Source organism: Pteropus alecto, unplaced genomic scaffold, assembly GCF_000325575.1.
Source record: "Pteropus alecto unplaced genomic scaffold, ASM32557v1 scaffold34, whole genome shotgun sequence".
Classification (NCBI taxonomy): Eukaryota; Metazoa; Chordata; class Mammalia; order Chiroptera; family Pteropodidae; genus Pteropus; species Pteropus alecto.
The window spans coordinates 2,160,339-2,174,508 of record NW_006435763.1 but is presented as its reverse complement, the minus strand read 5'-3'; the positions used below and the strand labels follow the sequence as shown (position 1 = coordinate 2,174,508).

The window sequence follows — 14,170 nt, the reverse complement described above, 5'->3', positions numbered from 1 at the left end:
TCCAACCCCCTTCCCAACTAAAACACCAAACCTCTCCTACACAAAAGTCCTGGAGCTCCCAGCGTCTCCCATGTCACCCCAGCTGCGTGGTCATCTGTGTTTTTGCCGCCCACCATCCTCTCTTCTCACGTCAGAATCCATCCTACTTCTAGGGGCCCGCCCCTCTCTCAGTCTCAACCCAGTCTGTTTGGATGGGGCTGCTCCTACCTCAGCCCCCTCCAGACACCAACACGTGAGCCTGGCTTGGCCCTCCAGAGTTCTAACCTGCCACCCACCCCCTAAGTCCCCAGGATTAGCTAAAGCAAGGCATGCCACCCAAGCTGGGCCTATCGGAGTTAATCTGGAAACATCTGTGGGTACAATCAGTAAGGACACCTTCAACAGCACTCAGAACTTTTAATACTCTTTATTAATCTAAAATAAATATGGAAAAGCACCTGTTAATTCTGGGTGCTGAATACATTGGGGGTGATCAGTACATTACTCCCTGGACTTTTCCAGTAAATTCTAATTTAAAAAAAAAAAATCAGAGCATGGGCCACTGTCCCTGGAACGTCTTCCTGGGGCTACCAGTACTGAGTGCTGAGTAACATACCAAGGCTACATGTTCGGATATTTATTTAAGGTCAGGACACTAGCTAATCACACAAATGTTGTTTTACAGGATAATGAATTACAAAGCTTTCAGAGAGGTTTACTCTACAATTATGACCGTAATTATTCACCTACTTGCAGAATTTATTATTCAGGTGTTCTGCTAATGTGCCTTGACCTTCCACACCCTGGAGGCCCTTCAGAATGTATCTCCAATCCAAAATGACTTCAATAATTGCCTCGTGCTTTATAATGCCATCCCTTTGAAACTTCAAATAATTCTGTAAAGTCAACATTATTATCTCTACTCTTCAGATGAAAATATTGAAGCTCTGAGGTAAAAACTTATTCTACGAATTTGTAGCTAGCAAATGACAGAGCTGAAGTTCAACCCAGACCCCCGCCACGCCGACTGGAAAGCCTGTGCCTGTCTGTTGCCTCCATGCTCTGCGATCCCTTCTTCGAGCTCCTTCCCTTCTTCACGGAAGAAGAAAGAAATGCCAATTGTACTCCTTGCCTACACACAGCACTGCTACTGAGAAACGGTAAGGTTTCCACCGAGGCTGATGACCAGTTCGGAGTCCCTCCTGCTCTGACCTGGCCCCCCGTATGGCTGATGGCACAAAATTTAGATTTCAGTCATGCAGGGAGAAGAGGGGAATGGAGTGGATTTGTCTCGAGATAAAGGGTAGATGGTGACCAGTCGACACAGGCGGGCATCTCTTGGTTAGCTGTCACACACCACCGCTGAGGTGGTATATAGATGTGGGTGGTAGCTTTGGCTTGGCCTCTTTCTAGGCGGATGACTGTATGCTTAATTTCATGTGTCAACATGGCTGGGTCACTGGATATTTGGTCAAACACTAGTCTAAATGTCTCTATGAAGGTGTTTTTTATATGTGATTAACATTTAAACCAGTAGACTTTGAGTAAAGCAAATTACCCACCGTAATGTGGGTGGGCCTCATCCAATCCGCTACAGGACTGAAGACAAAAGACTGAAGTCCCCAGAAGAGAAAATGCTGCCTGGGACTCAAGTTGTAACATCAGCTTTTCCCCGGTCTCCAGCTTGCTGACCTGCCCGGCAGAATTCAGAGTTCCCAGCCTCCACAACGGCACGAGCCAATTCCTTAAACTCGATCGAATCTTTCTAAATACATAGACAGATATAGATGTAAATGATAGAGCTATATGCGTGTGCACATATGTATGTAAATGTCCATATGTACACATGTGTGTACATGGTTGGGGGCAGGGGAGGTGTTGCAGGAAAACCAGAAACACCTTTCAGAAAAAGGGAAGGTACAACGTGGTCTCTTCATCCCAATTAATGACCGACAAGAAAATCAGTTACTTCCAACAGATACATATTTGCCAGATTCTTCCTACTGTAGACGCTTACAAGCTACAGGGCATTCCTTCCAAGACTCAAGAGACTCACAAACTCGCGACCGCCCATCCCCACAGAATCGAGCTTCTCAACCGTCCTGCCCTATTTTCTGGGAACCCAGGGAAACCAAGCTTCCTAACTGAAAGCATGAAGCACGTGCAGTGTGGAACAGGGGATCACTGAGCCTGCCACATGCGGGCAGAGACGCGACACGCAAGAGAGGTTGATAACTTCCTATTTTTTTTTTAATTCTTTTGTTTCTTAGAGTAAACTTTTAAAATTGCTCTCAAGCCTCCCCCATTTGTCAAGTTCCTCTCTCCCTGTATCTCCTGATTATTCTGAATGCCACCAGCAACAGGCCATTTCTTCTCCTACTGTCCCTGAGCCTACAGCAGATTAATTAAATGGAGATGCTGACAAGAGCTGCAGCCTTAAAATCCATCGCTACGGAATAGGACTCTGGTGGCCAGGACAGATGACAACAGTGGAGTCTACCTAATGAGAGGGACGGTGGGAGGAAGAGCCCCACGACACGGCAACAGACACTGAGTATTCAGAAAGACAAATCCCAGAGAAATAAGAGCCCTTCACGAGGACGGGATGGACTCCATATCCAATACAGAGCCAGTTGTTTGTCATGGAGCATATGAGCTATCGAAACTCAATTCAAGCTTGAATATAGAGGCAGGGGAGGTTAGTGCAATTATTGTTCTTATTAACAAGAAATTCAAGGTTGGACTGTCACATCAGGCACAGCTGGATTCAGGGGCTTGAAGGACCTCATCAAAACTCAGTTCCTCCTCGCTTCTCAGCTCAGCTCCTCTGTGTGTGATGGCCTCATTCTCAGCCTCCACATGGAGACAAGATAATTTCCCCAGCCTTCCAGGCCCAACAGAAAGAAAGAACTCTTCTCAACAGCCTATTAGAGCCCTGAGACCCAGCTGGAGCTGGCCGGCTAAGGTCAAGTGCAGGGCGAAGGGTGGAGGCCCACCTATGTCACAGGACTGATACTGAGTGAGGATGCTGGTCAAATGAGAAATGGACCGAGTGGGACCTGACACGATGGGGGGACACATATGTCTACTCTGCACAGGCAGATGAAGGAGTCAACTCAAGCCACATGACAAGGGCAGACCCATGTCTTTCTGGAATTATGTTCTCCTGGTAGGAGAATCTCTTCCTTAGTATGAAAAGCAAGCTCTGATTTATAGGCAAATGCTCCTTCAGAAGAGCCCATGAGAAGCCCAGCACCTAGCAAGGTTCTGTTCAGCAACAAAGACCTTCATAAGAATGTCCTCCCGTGGGACATGCAGAGAAACCAGCCACCCCAGCTGCACACATGACCACTGACCACATCCAAAAACTGATGCCAAGGGTCCACTGAACAGTGGGGCCACAACTGTACAGCCCTGGGGGCTTCACCTCTAACGTCCAGAGCAGGCTGTGACAGGAACCATCTACCAGGACTGGTACCAGTGACCCCGGGGTGGGACAAATAGGGACCAAGGCAAGGATTTCCCCTGCTTGACCAGACAAGCATACCATGCACAGGTGTGGGAGAGACACAGGAAAGGAAGGGGAGGGGGGCTTTCCTGTTCCAGGTGAGGCTGCAAATCAAAGGCCACAGGTCTCCTCTGAGGTCCCCAATTTGTCCACTGGGGAACCTCTGACCAAAAACCCAACTTTCAAAAAACATCAACCTTCCAACCACAAGCTCCACGAGACAATGACAAAGACGATGCATCAATGACAAAGTTAATACCTCAATTTAAGTGAAGTTATGTTAACTTCCTATCGCTGCTGTAACAAACTGCCACAGATTTGGGGCCTTAAAACAATACAGATTTATTGTCTTACAGTTGAGGAGGTCACAGGTCACAGATGGCCTTTACAAGCTAAAATCAAGGTGTCGGCAGGGCCGCACCCCTTCTACAGGCTCAAGGGAAGAATCCATCTCCTTGCCCTTTCCATTTTTTGGAGGATATCCACATTCCTTCGCTTGCGGACCCCTCCTTCATTTCCAAAGTGCACCACTCCATCCTCTGTTGCTGTTGTCACCGCTTCTCCCTAACCCTCCCGCCTACCTCTTAAAAGGGCCCTTGTGATTACACGACGGTTATCTGGATAAACCAGAATAATTTCCCCATCTCAGGATCCTCGACTTAATCACACCTGAAAAGTCCCTTTTGCCATGGGAGGTGGTACATTCAGATTCTGGGGACTGTGACACAGACGTCTTTGGCGGACCACTATTCTGTGTACCATAGCATTTTCTACCCAGACTCTGACTCAAGCATGTTATCTGAATTTTATCACTCAACATTTAGTCTTCATGACAATGACCGGTGAAGTATATACTGTTTTAATCCTAATTTTATGATTGTAGGGAGGAGCTGTAAGAGGTAAAGTGAGATGGTAAAAGTACTAATAATATTAACTGCCAACATTTATTGATTGGCTACTACATATCAGATATTATTCTAAGTGCATTCCAGGTACCAATCGGGCTGGCCCAGGAGCAATTTAGTAGACTCACAACAGTCATGCTGTAGCAAAACCGTGGAGAGAAGAGGCATACAGCACCACCTCATTTGAAAAACTGATCATTTTTCTATCTACCTGCATTTCTGATTAATATTAATAATAGCTAAAGTTTTCTCAGTACTTACTCTATGGTAGGCATTATGCTAAGATGTCCATGGGGACTGCCTCATGAGGTAGGTGCTGTCAACTAACCCTACTTTACTGATGAGAAACTCAGGTACAGAGAGATTAAGGAACTTAACCAGAGCTGGGGTTGGAAGCCGGGCAGCCTCAGTCCAGAGCTCTATTCTCCACCACTGCAGCGTTCTGTCGCTTCCGCCCGCGGCCTGATGCGACATAATCATGCTGCAAGGTTCACTACCTTGTAACTATCTCCAGACTCTAGACATAAAACTCCCTAAGTACACAAATTGATATGACTGTTGCTAATAATCTAGCGAGTAAGTCTTACAATGTTAGTTAAGCAAGAATATACAGCAGGGTTTTCCGTCTAATTAATTTTCCAGAATCCTGTTTTTCTAATTCAACATCACACATTGAGTGTCTACTACGTGCCCGGCTCAGGGGTGATGAAGACGCAAGGCTTGGCCCTCTCCCCACCCCGGCTCAGTCTCCCCCTTACCTTCAGCAGTTTGGCCTTCTCTTTTCAGCATCTGGACAGCTCCTACATATTTCTTCAGCTGGACTTTGAGAACCTCATTTTCCCTGCAGGTACAAGAATGTTAAAAAATATTTTTTTTTAATTGGCAATTTAGAACCAAGGTGGAGTGGGGGGAGGGGCAGTCTGTGTAAAGAAAAATATGCAATGTGCATCTTATAAATATTAATGTATTTTCAATATCTTCAATGGAAAAAACGGTGAAGGGCACATGTGCAGAATGCCTTCAAGAACTGTTCTTTCATGATGGAAATAAGCTAACTGCTCCTAGTGGCCACAAATTCAGGATGATGACATTTGCTGTGCTCAGGTTATATGAATCTATCCATCTGTTAGGTGTGTATTCTGGACCTGTAATATTCTCTCCATTTCAGAAGCACGTACCAAGGACTGTATTCAACCTGGGCAATACTCTTAATATTTTTATTAACCGCTACACGGACTGAATATTCAGTTTGCCAGGCATCACATCAAGTCTTTAGGTATCTCATTTAATCCTTCCAAGGTATGATCACAACACTCATTTCACAGACAAGGAGACATAAAGAGGAGAAACGGTTAACCAGGTTCACATCCACCCCCACATACGACTGTGCTGTGAAACACGGATCTCGGGCCATGACAAAACCCCACTCTGCTGAGCCCACTCCCCAGGTACTACTCTGGCTAAGGAAGACCATGTGGGGACTGGGAAGGAAGACTACAGTTTGTTGAGTATTTATGACCTAGCTCGGACTTTACACATGTGACCTCATTGAATCAAGTATGCATTTGTTTATTTATCCATTGAATCAAGCATGCATTTGTTTATTTATACTCGGTTCCCAAGGCACAGAAGAGCTTTGAAGGTCTTAAGATTTGGACTTGGTTTCTTACCACCCCAGAGAGAGGTGCCGCTTCCATATTTCCTGTTTCTGCCCCGCCCCTCAAAGGTTTCAAGCCTGAGTGCCTTTAAACAAGCTAGAGTACTTCCTCACAATGAAAAGAGCTCTATGACTGGGGTTCTTTGATGATTACGAAAATACATTTAAAACTGAAAAGACTCATTGCAAAATACTCAATTAGAAAACATTTAAGAGGGCCTAATAATCAGCTGAAAATCCAACAGCTTGAAATAAACCCAACGTTTTTATAGCTATCCTGTCATACCTCTCCCTAGGCACGCATGCACACACACACCTAAATATAATTTCTGCGGATGAAACATCTTTCGCACTCCTTTAATTTTTTTTGCTTCGAGTCTTTTTTCCCTTGGTTAATGTTCCGCTCGCCCCTTCCCCACCACAATCAACATTAAAAGCTTCGTATGCACATTTCCTACCTTCCTCCACGCTAGTCACTACGAACCTGATACACTCAAATACTTTATAAAACCAGCTCATATTACAAATTTTTCTGCAACTGGATTTGTCTCATTTAACAATTCGCCACAGAAAGCTTCTAACTCGATCTGCTTATGGATGGGAATGGCCCATCTTGATAGGGATGTGCCACAATTTACTCAGTGGAAAAGCCTGAGACCACCCAGCGCTGGTTCTGTCGTCTGTTTGCAATGCATCTGACTGCGCCAGCCCGCAAAGACTGCGCTTTCTTTGTATTCTGCTTTTCTACACTACATTTTGGCAAAAAGAACATCCGCATCAACTGCAGACACTACCATATACTTAGGTGTCACCTGAGCACTCCACATTCATCTCCGCAGCTTTCGAGAGAGTAAAGCACAGCGCAGTCCCTTAATTATCACCCTCCTCCTAGACAGCCTGCCACAGATGTTTCTATAGGTGTCTGCACTTTCTCTGTCTGTGATATGAATAGCAAACATCTGAAGCTAAACAACTAACAAACAAGTCCTGAAAAGGTTTGTGGGAGGAAAAATATTCCCCAATGTACAAGGATTTACAGCTTGTTTTCTTGGGTTCCCTCAGCCAGAGTCTTGTCACTCATCCCAGCCTAGTTCTAATCTCCGCATGTGAATTCAAGTCACATATGATCTGAAAGCTAGGGAAAGCAAGCCATTTATGTGCATTTCTATGTGGCATAATTTAACAACGGTTCATGGCAGAACATTCCAAAGAGGTAAAACAAGCAGGTTCTTTTCAGCTGACAGACAGACGAGTCGTGTCAATGTTTGGCTGCCCCGTCTCCTCACAGTTGCTCACACCTCACAGGCCGACGCTCGGCTTCCTTGTTCATCTGTGACTGCAGCCAGCATTGAAAGGTTTCAAGCAGCTGATTTTCTTCTGGTTTGGATCTTTTAATCGCGTCTTAAGACTCTGAGTATCAGGCCTCAGAGATAAAAGCCAAGATTTTTCATATAAACCCGATTTCCATCAAAATGGTGAGAAGCCATGGAGAATATATCAAACCACTGGGGCTGGCACCTTTGGGAGCCATGAAGTCAACCTGGCCAAGCTCATATCAATGAACTTGCTTGCCTTTTGTGGGAAATGAACACTCTCAGGTCACTGGAACCACTTCCCAATGAATCTCAAACACCTGGAGGGCACACTGACTCCCTCAAAGAGGCAAGAGGCTCCTAACCCCACAAACAGGATGAGGCCCTTCTGGTTTTTAATTTTTATTTTGAAGTATCTATAGATTCGCATGAAGTTGCAAAGATCATACTAAGAGGTTGGTCGTGTGTACCCTCAGCCCGGTCTCCCCAGTGGCCACATCTTAAATCACTGTGGTGCCAGAGGAGGAGCGGGAGTCTGACGTGGGCATGCATGCGTGTGTGCGTGTGTGTTTCTATGGAGTCCATTATTTTAACTGCTGCTCATAACAGTCCTGTGCCACAGCGTGTCTCTTAAGATGGAACACAGACTTAAATGACCACAGCAGACAGGCCAGGCCAGTGAGGAAAGCAAACCAGCTGTAAGACAAGAGGGAACAGGGACCGGAGGCTTTGGCAAACTACAGAGTTCTTGCCCCAGCCAAAGGTATTTTTAGAAACAACACGTTAATGTCCCAAGAAAATAATTCCTAGACTCTGGGCAACTAATCTACAACCAGCTAACAGGACTTTAATTTATAGACAGAAGAACCATATAGAATTTCTCATTCTTATCATTACACAGACCTCTGTTATAATTATCAAATAAAAATGCCTTTTTATTTGACGCCTCATGAGACAACAGAATGGATCAACTAATTAAGCGTACTCTAACTATGAAAGGCCTCAGATCTGCAAAAGTGGCCGAAGCCCGCCCCAGCAGAGGCTTTCAGCCCTGCACAAGTCACACGTCAGGTGCTGTCACCTAAACAGGTGGGAGGCAAGATGAGCAGGGAAGTTTTGCCAGAGGCATGAATGGGAAATACGAATCAACAGCCTCAAGAACTGTATGCTTGTTGACTAAACAACTCCCTAGGAAACTATGCTCAGGAAATGACAAGGGGCAGAAGTCTCAAACATACACGAGGATGTTGTAAACGTATCAGAAAGAAACCGATTACGAAATAAACGTCTGATAGTGGAGGAGTGGGTAGATTATGGTGCATCCACCTATAAAAGGACACTACGGAGCCGTCAAAAGTCCGACGAATACGTGTGTCTACTAACATGGATGAACATTCACGATACGGCATTGCGTGATGGCGGCCGAGCACAAGAAAAGCACACTTACTATATCCCCTTCCATATGCTTATGCTATATATGTGCATTGGAAATATATACAGTACTTATTTCTAAATGATGGAATTAGGAGAATTTTTTTTTTTAATTTTCCGTCAAGACATTTTACTAGTGCTCTAGGAAAAATATATATTTAGAGTAGGTTAGAGCTACAAAAAAAACCAAAAACAAAAACCTACATCTAAGACTATTCTTAGTGGTGAAAGACTGCATGGTTTCCCAATAAGACTGAGCAAAAGTCAAGGAAATGCCCCCTCACCACTCCCAGTCAGCACAGGTTTCAGGGTTCTAACCAGAGAAATAAGACCAAAAAGGGATGCATGCAGAGAAAAACTGTCTCTATTGGCAGATGACAAAATTTTCTAGACAATCCCAAGAATCTACAAAAAGCTCCTAGAACTAATAAGTGAATTTTTCACAGTCAAATACAAAAACTAATTGTATTCTTATGCACTATCAGCAATGAACCACTGGAAAACAAAATTGTAAAAAGAATTCTTTGCCACTGTTTCAAAAGATGAAATATATAGGTATAAATCTAAGAAAACATGCAGGATTTGAATGCTGAAAACTATAAAATACTGCTGAAAGAAATTGAAGCAGAAGTAAACACATGAAAATAACAGGTTCATGGATTGGAAGACTCGAAATAGTTATGATGTCAATTAACAAATCAATCGATTTAATGCAAGCCCAGCAGGATTTTTTTGTAGCTAGAGACTAGCTGATTCTAAGATTCATATGGAAAGGAAGAGAAACTATAATAGCCAAAATCATTTTGAAAAAGCAGCACAAATTTGGAGGTCGTATGCTACCTAATTTTAAGACTATAAAGCTACAGCAACCAAGGAATGCAGTACAGGCGAAATGATAGACACAGACCAATAGAACAGAACAAAGAGTCCAGAAATAAACTCACAAATATGGCCAAGTAATTTCTGGCCAAGATACAAAGACAATTCAGGAGAAAGATTGTCTTTTCAACACATGGTCTTGGAATAACTGGACTTCCATGTGCAAAAAACTAAATTTCAACTAATACTTCATATCTTATACAAATATTAGCTCAAATTAGACCACAGATAAATGTAAAACAAAATTGAAAGAATTTCCATCTAAAACAAAACCAGAGGATATAAAATGGAAAATCTCACACATGTGCCCTCAGGACGACAAAAACTTAAAGAATAAGAGACCGATTTCCCATAAACACCAGATTTACAGAAAACTGGTACAACGGACCCCCCTGCAGCTTGCTACAGGTTTACATTTCCCAAACTGCAATTACTCTGCTATTCCCCAACAAATGCACCTTTCTGAGCATGTCTCAGTTTACCTCTTTGTTTAGGTCAACAAAACTATAAAACTTTTGAGGAAATTTTCATGCCTAAACTGGGGTTAGGTAAAGAGTTCCTAGGTATAACACCAAAAGCATGATCAGTAACAGAAAAAAGAATTATTAAATTGGATTTGCTCTGTCAAAATCATTGTGAAGAACATGAAAACACAAGCTACATACAGACTGGGGAAAAAATATTTATAAATCGTACAGACATATCTAAAATATGTAATGAATTATCAAAACAACCAAAAAAAAAAGACTAATAAAAAACGGTGAGGACAAAATATGTGAATAGACAATTCACTGAAGAAGATATACAAACAATAAATAAGCACATGAAATGATGCTAAACATCATTAGTCATTAAGGAAATGAAAACTAAAAAACACAGTGAGATTCTACTATAAACCTATTCGAATAGCCTAAAAAGTTTTAGTGACAATATTAAGTGCTGGGGAGAATGTGGAGGAGGTATGCAAAACAGTTCAGCCACTCTGGAAAATGGTATCACAGCTTTCTATAAAGTTAAATATATATTTGTCATATGACCCAACCACTTACTTCTGGGTATTTTTCCTGAAGAAATGAAAATTTGTTGTTTACACAAAAATCTGTACGTGAATGTTTATAGCAGCATTATTCATAAGCACCCAAAACTGGAAACAACTCAAATATCCTTTAACAGGTAAATGGTTAAACAAACTATGGTACATCACTACAAAGGAATACTGCTCATCAATAAGAAGAAATGCACTATTGATAAATGTAAAAACTTGGATCGAGTCTCAAAAACATTAGCTAAAGAAAGTAGTCGTGTAAAAGACATTGTAGAAAAGGAAAGCTATGAGGGTGGAGGAATGACCAGTGGGGGCCAAGTGTTAGGTGTCGGGGGAGGGTCTGGCCACAAAGGGGTGGCGGGAGAGGATTTCTAGAGGTGAAGCACCTTTCTGCATCGGATCGTGGTAGCAGGGTTACATTAACCTGCGTGTGTGTTAAAGCTTATGGAACCGTCCACCTAAAAAGTGAATGTCACTGTATATAAATTAAAACCAAAATCAGTTACTAAAAAAAAGAGTGAGTTAGAGGGGAGGAGAAGACAGGGCCGTTCCCCACTGGGCTCGTCTAGAAGACAATGCAGGAGGTATGTGCTTCTGACCAGGGGCCACGCACACGTGGCCGTGGCCCCACACACGCAGCTAAAGAAGACACCAGAGTAGGAAAACAATTACAGTAACAATGTCAGTTTCCGACAGAGCAGATTTGTTTCAGTATCTCTTTACTGTTCTCTTTTCCAAAATTGTTTTAAATTGTGATAGGATACTCGTAGTGCTGGAATACTCCCTAACAAAGTTTACTCTCATGACCATTTTTAAGTGTACATTTTAGCGGCATTACGTTTATTTACATTGTTGTGCAACCACTATCAACATCCATCTCTAGGAGTTTCTTCGTCTTGCAAAACTGAAACTCTATATCCATGAAACAATTCACCATTTCCGCCCCAGCTCCTGGCAACCTCCGGTCTACTTTCTGTCTCTATGGTTAACGTCCCTTTACTTTTAAGAAAGACGACTAGGCAAATGTTACTATAAACAGTGGTGCAGCTTTAAACGTGGCTTTGGGGAAGGGGGAGGCCCGTCACCAATTCAAAATTCAGTTTGAAACATGGCACCTACGACTCAGTGAGCCGTCTATAAGACGTCAGCAGAACGAGGCCAGTCGAGCCTGGCTTGCTCAGGCTGCTGTCGTACAGAGCTCTGCATTCCACAGCACGCCGTGCAAGTTCAGTGTCAGGAGCCTGAGGTCTCCTTCCCAAGATCCAGACTTAACTTCTGAATCAAAACCCAGCTTATACTCAATTCTGGCTGCACCTACTTTATTACATTTTAATTCTTTGAAAATTGATTGCTCACGTTTAAAGCCTTATAATCCATATGGAACAAAGCAGGGATGAATATAGCCAGACATTTGGATTTCACCTCTACCAAACACTGATGAGGCTAACCACAGCATCGGCCACTCCATTCTTCCTAGCCAGGTCGGGGCTGGAGAGTTTGCCACAAAAAGATATCGACTCATTCTCATTCATTCAGCAGGTCTTTTCTGAGAGCCAGACAATGACCTAGGTGCTAAGAATGCATCGTAAACAACAAGAAGAAGATTCCCCAGTCTTGCAGAATGCCATTTGTTTCCCTGTTTTTAATCTTCTTTTTCTGTTGGCATAGGTACAAAGTACACCACTTGAGAAGTAAAGTTAAGATTCCATTCTACCCTCTGAGCCAACAGGTCAGACCATCTCATCAGACCATCTCCCAGGAGGTGACCCAGCTCTGGTTCTTCGATATCCTCAGCTAGCTTTCTAGCGGTGTGCTGATGTGCCATTTGATTACAGACAGCTAAAAACATACGAAAAGGCACACCGAACAGTACGGTGCACCTCCACGTACCCACCACCCAGCTCTCCAACTCGCTGCCAGGCTCGTTTCTCTTCAATCCCCACCTACCCACACCCCTGACCCCTCGGACACAGGACATCGTCCATAAAAATTTCAGGATTTGCCTCTAAATAATGAGTCCTCTTTTAAACCTAATCCCCCAACCAGCGTCATACCTAAAAAATTAACTAAATAGCATCAAATATCCAATCAATGTTCCTAATTGTCTCTCTTTTTTTTTTTTTTTCCAGTTTGTTCAAATTAGTATCAGAACTTAAATTTTGGTCGGCTTTTACTGGAAAACACTGCATCTTTTATACATAAAAAGCCAAGAGAGGAAACAAGGTGTCCAGCTCTAGAGTTACACAAGTCTGGGTTCAAATACCAGTCTCACCCGCCCAGCGGTGGGCCACGGGCCAGCGGTCCTATGGCTTCTCTGAGCCAGGGGTCCACAGCTCCCCAGTGGGAGGGGAGGAAATGAGACTCGCAAGGTGGAGATGATTAGAGACAGTGAGTGTAAGGTGCATTAGTCAGTGCCCAGCACCCAGAGGCACTCGATAATTCCTCTTTTTCTTTAGAGATTTGAATTAGATTCGAATCACACAAAACGAGCTCAGGACATGGGCTTCTGCTTTAAACGTCTGCTTTCCCCCAGAAGCACAGAGTGTGTTCCTACAACCCACATGGTTCCCGAAAGTAGTTCTACTAACAAGATCAAAAAGCACCCACTGAACAAGAGCTGGGCGCAGGAGGCGTGAGGTTGCACGAGACAGACGAGGACCCTGACCTCCGGGGACGAGACACCCAGTGGGAGACCGACCAGCCTTGGGAACGAGACGCAGAGCAGAAGAGTCACTGGAGGAGGCAGCACAGGAAACCAGAAAACCCAGCACCAGACAACCTGCCAGCCCCTGGACGCCAGCTCGGCGGTGATGGTGGGGAGAGGTGCTGGTCGCAGCAGCAGCCGTAGAAATAACAGTGGTGGTGGCAGCTGCACCATCTAAACTCACAAAGCGCTCATGGTATCAAGCACTGTTCTGAAAGCTTCTGCGGGAGGTGGTCTCTAAAACGGCCCCCAGTGGCCTGAGCGTTCACAAGCGCGTGTAACGCCCAGCCCTGACTGCGGACTGTTACTCTGCCTCTAACAGCAGAAGTGATGCACTGCCACTTCCGAGCTCAGTGATAAAAAGACGATGACACCCATCTCTCTCCCTTCTCTCTCTGGTCACCAGCTGCCCTGTAATGAGGACGCCTGGGCAGCTGGTGGAGAGGCCCACCCCGCAAGGAACGAGGTCTGCCGGCGGCCACATGCATGAGCTCGGAAGTGGATCCTCCAGGCCCAGTGGAGCCTTAAAATGACCACAGCTCCACCTAACAGCCCGACCACAACCTTGCAAGACACCCTGAGCGAGAGGCACCCAGCGAAGCCGTGTCTGGATCCTTGACCCTCAGAAACTGAGATGATGCATTGTCTTAATCTGTGGAATTTGTGGGTAATTCGTTATCAAATGAATGCAGTGCTACATGTATTAATTCGCTGAATGCTCACGACAACTCTATGAGGTACTGCGATCC

The 14,170-nt window shown here is 44.2% G+C and overlaps 1 protein-coding gene across 1 annotated transcript in view; it reads right to left on the bottom strand.

The window, feature by feature from the left end:
• SNX29 (sorting nexin 29) overlaps nt 1-14,170 on the bottom strand; it is a 443,554-nt gene that overhangs the window by 274,125 nt on the left and 155,259 nt on the right. The window contains exon 15 of the mRNA XM_025046099.1: nt 5,151-5,233. Within this exon, the coding sequence (XP_024901867.1) occupies nt 5,151-5,233 (83 nt within the window). The remainder of the gene's footprint in view (nt 1-5,150; nt 5,234-14,170) is intronic.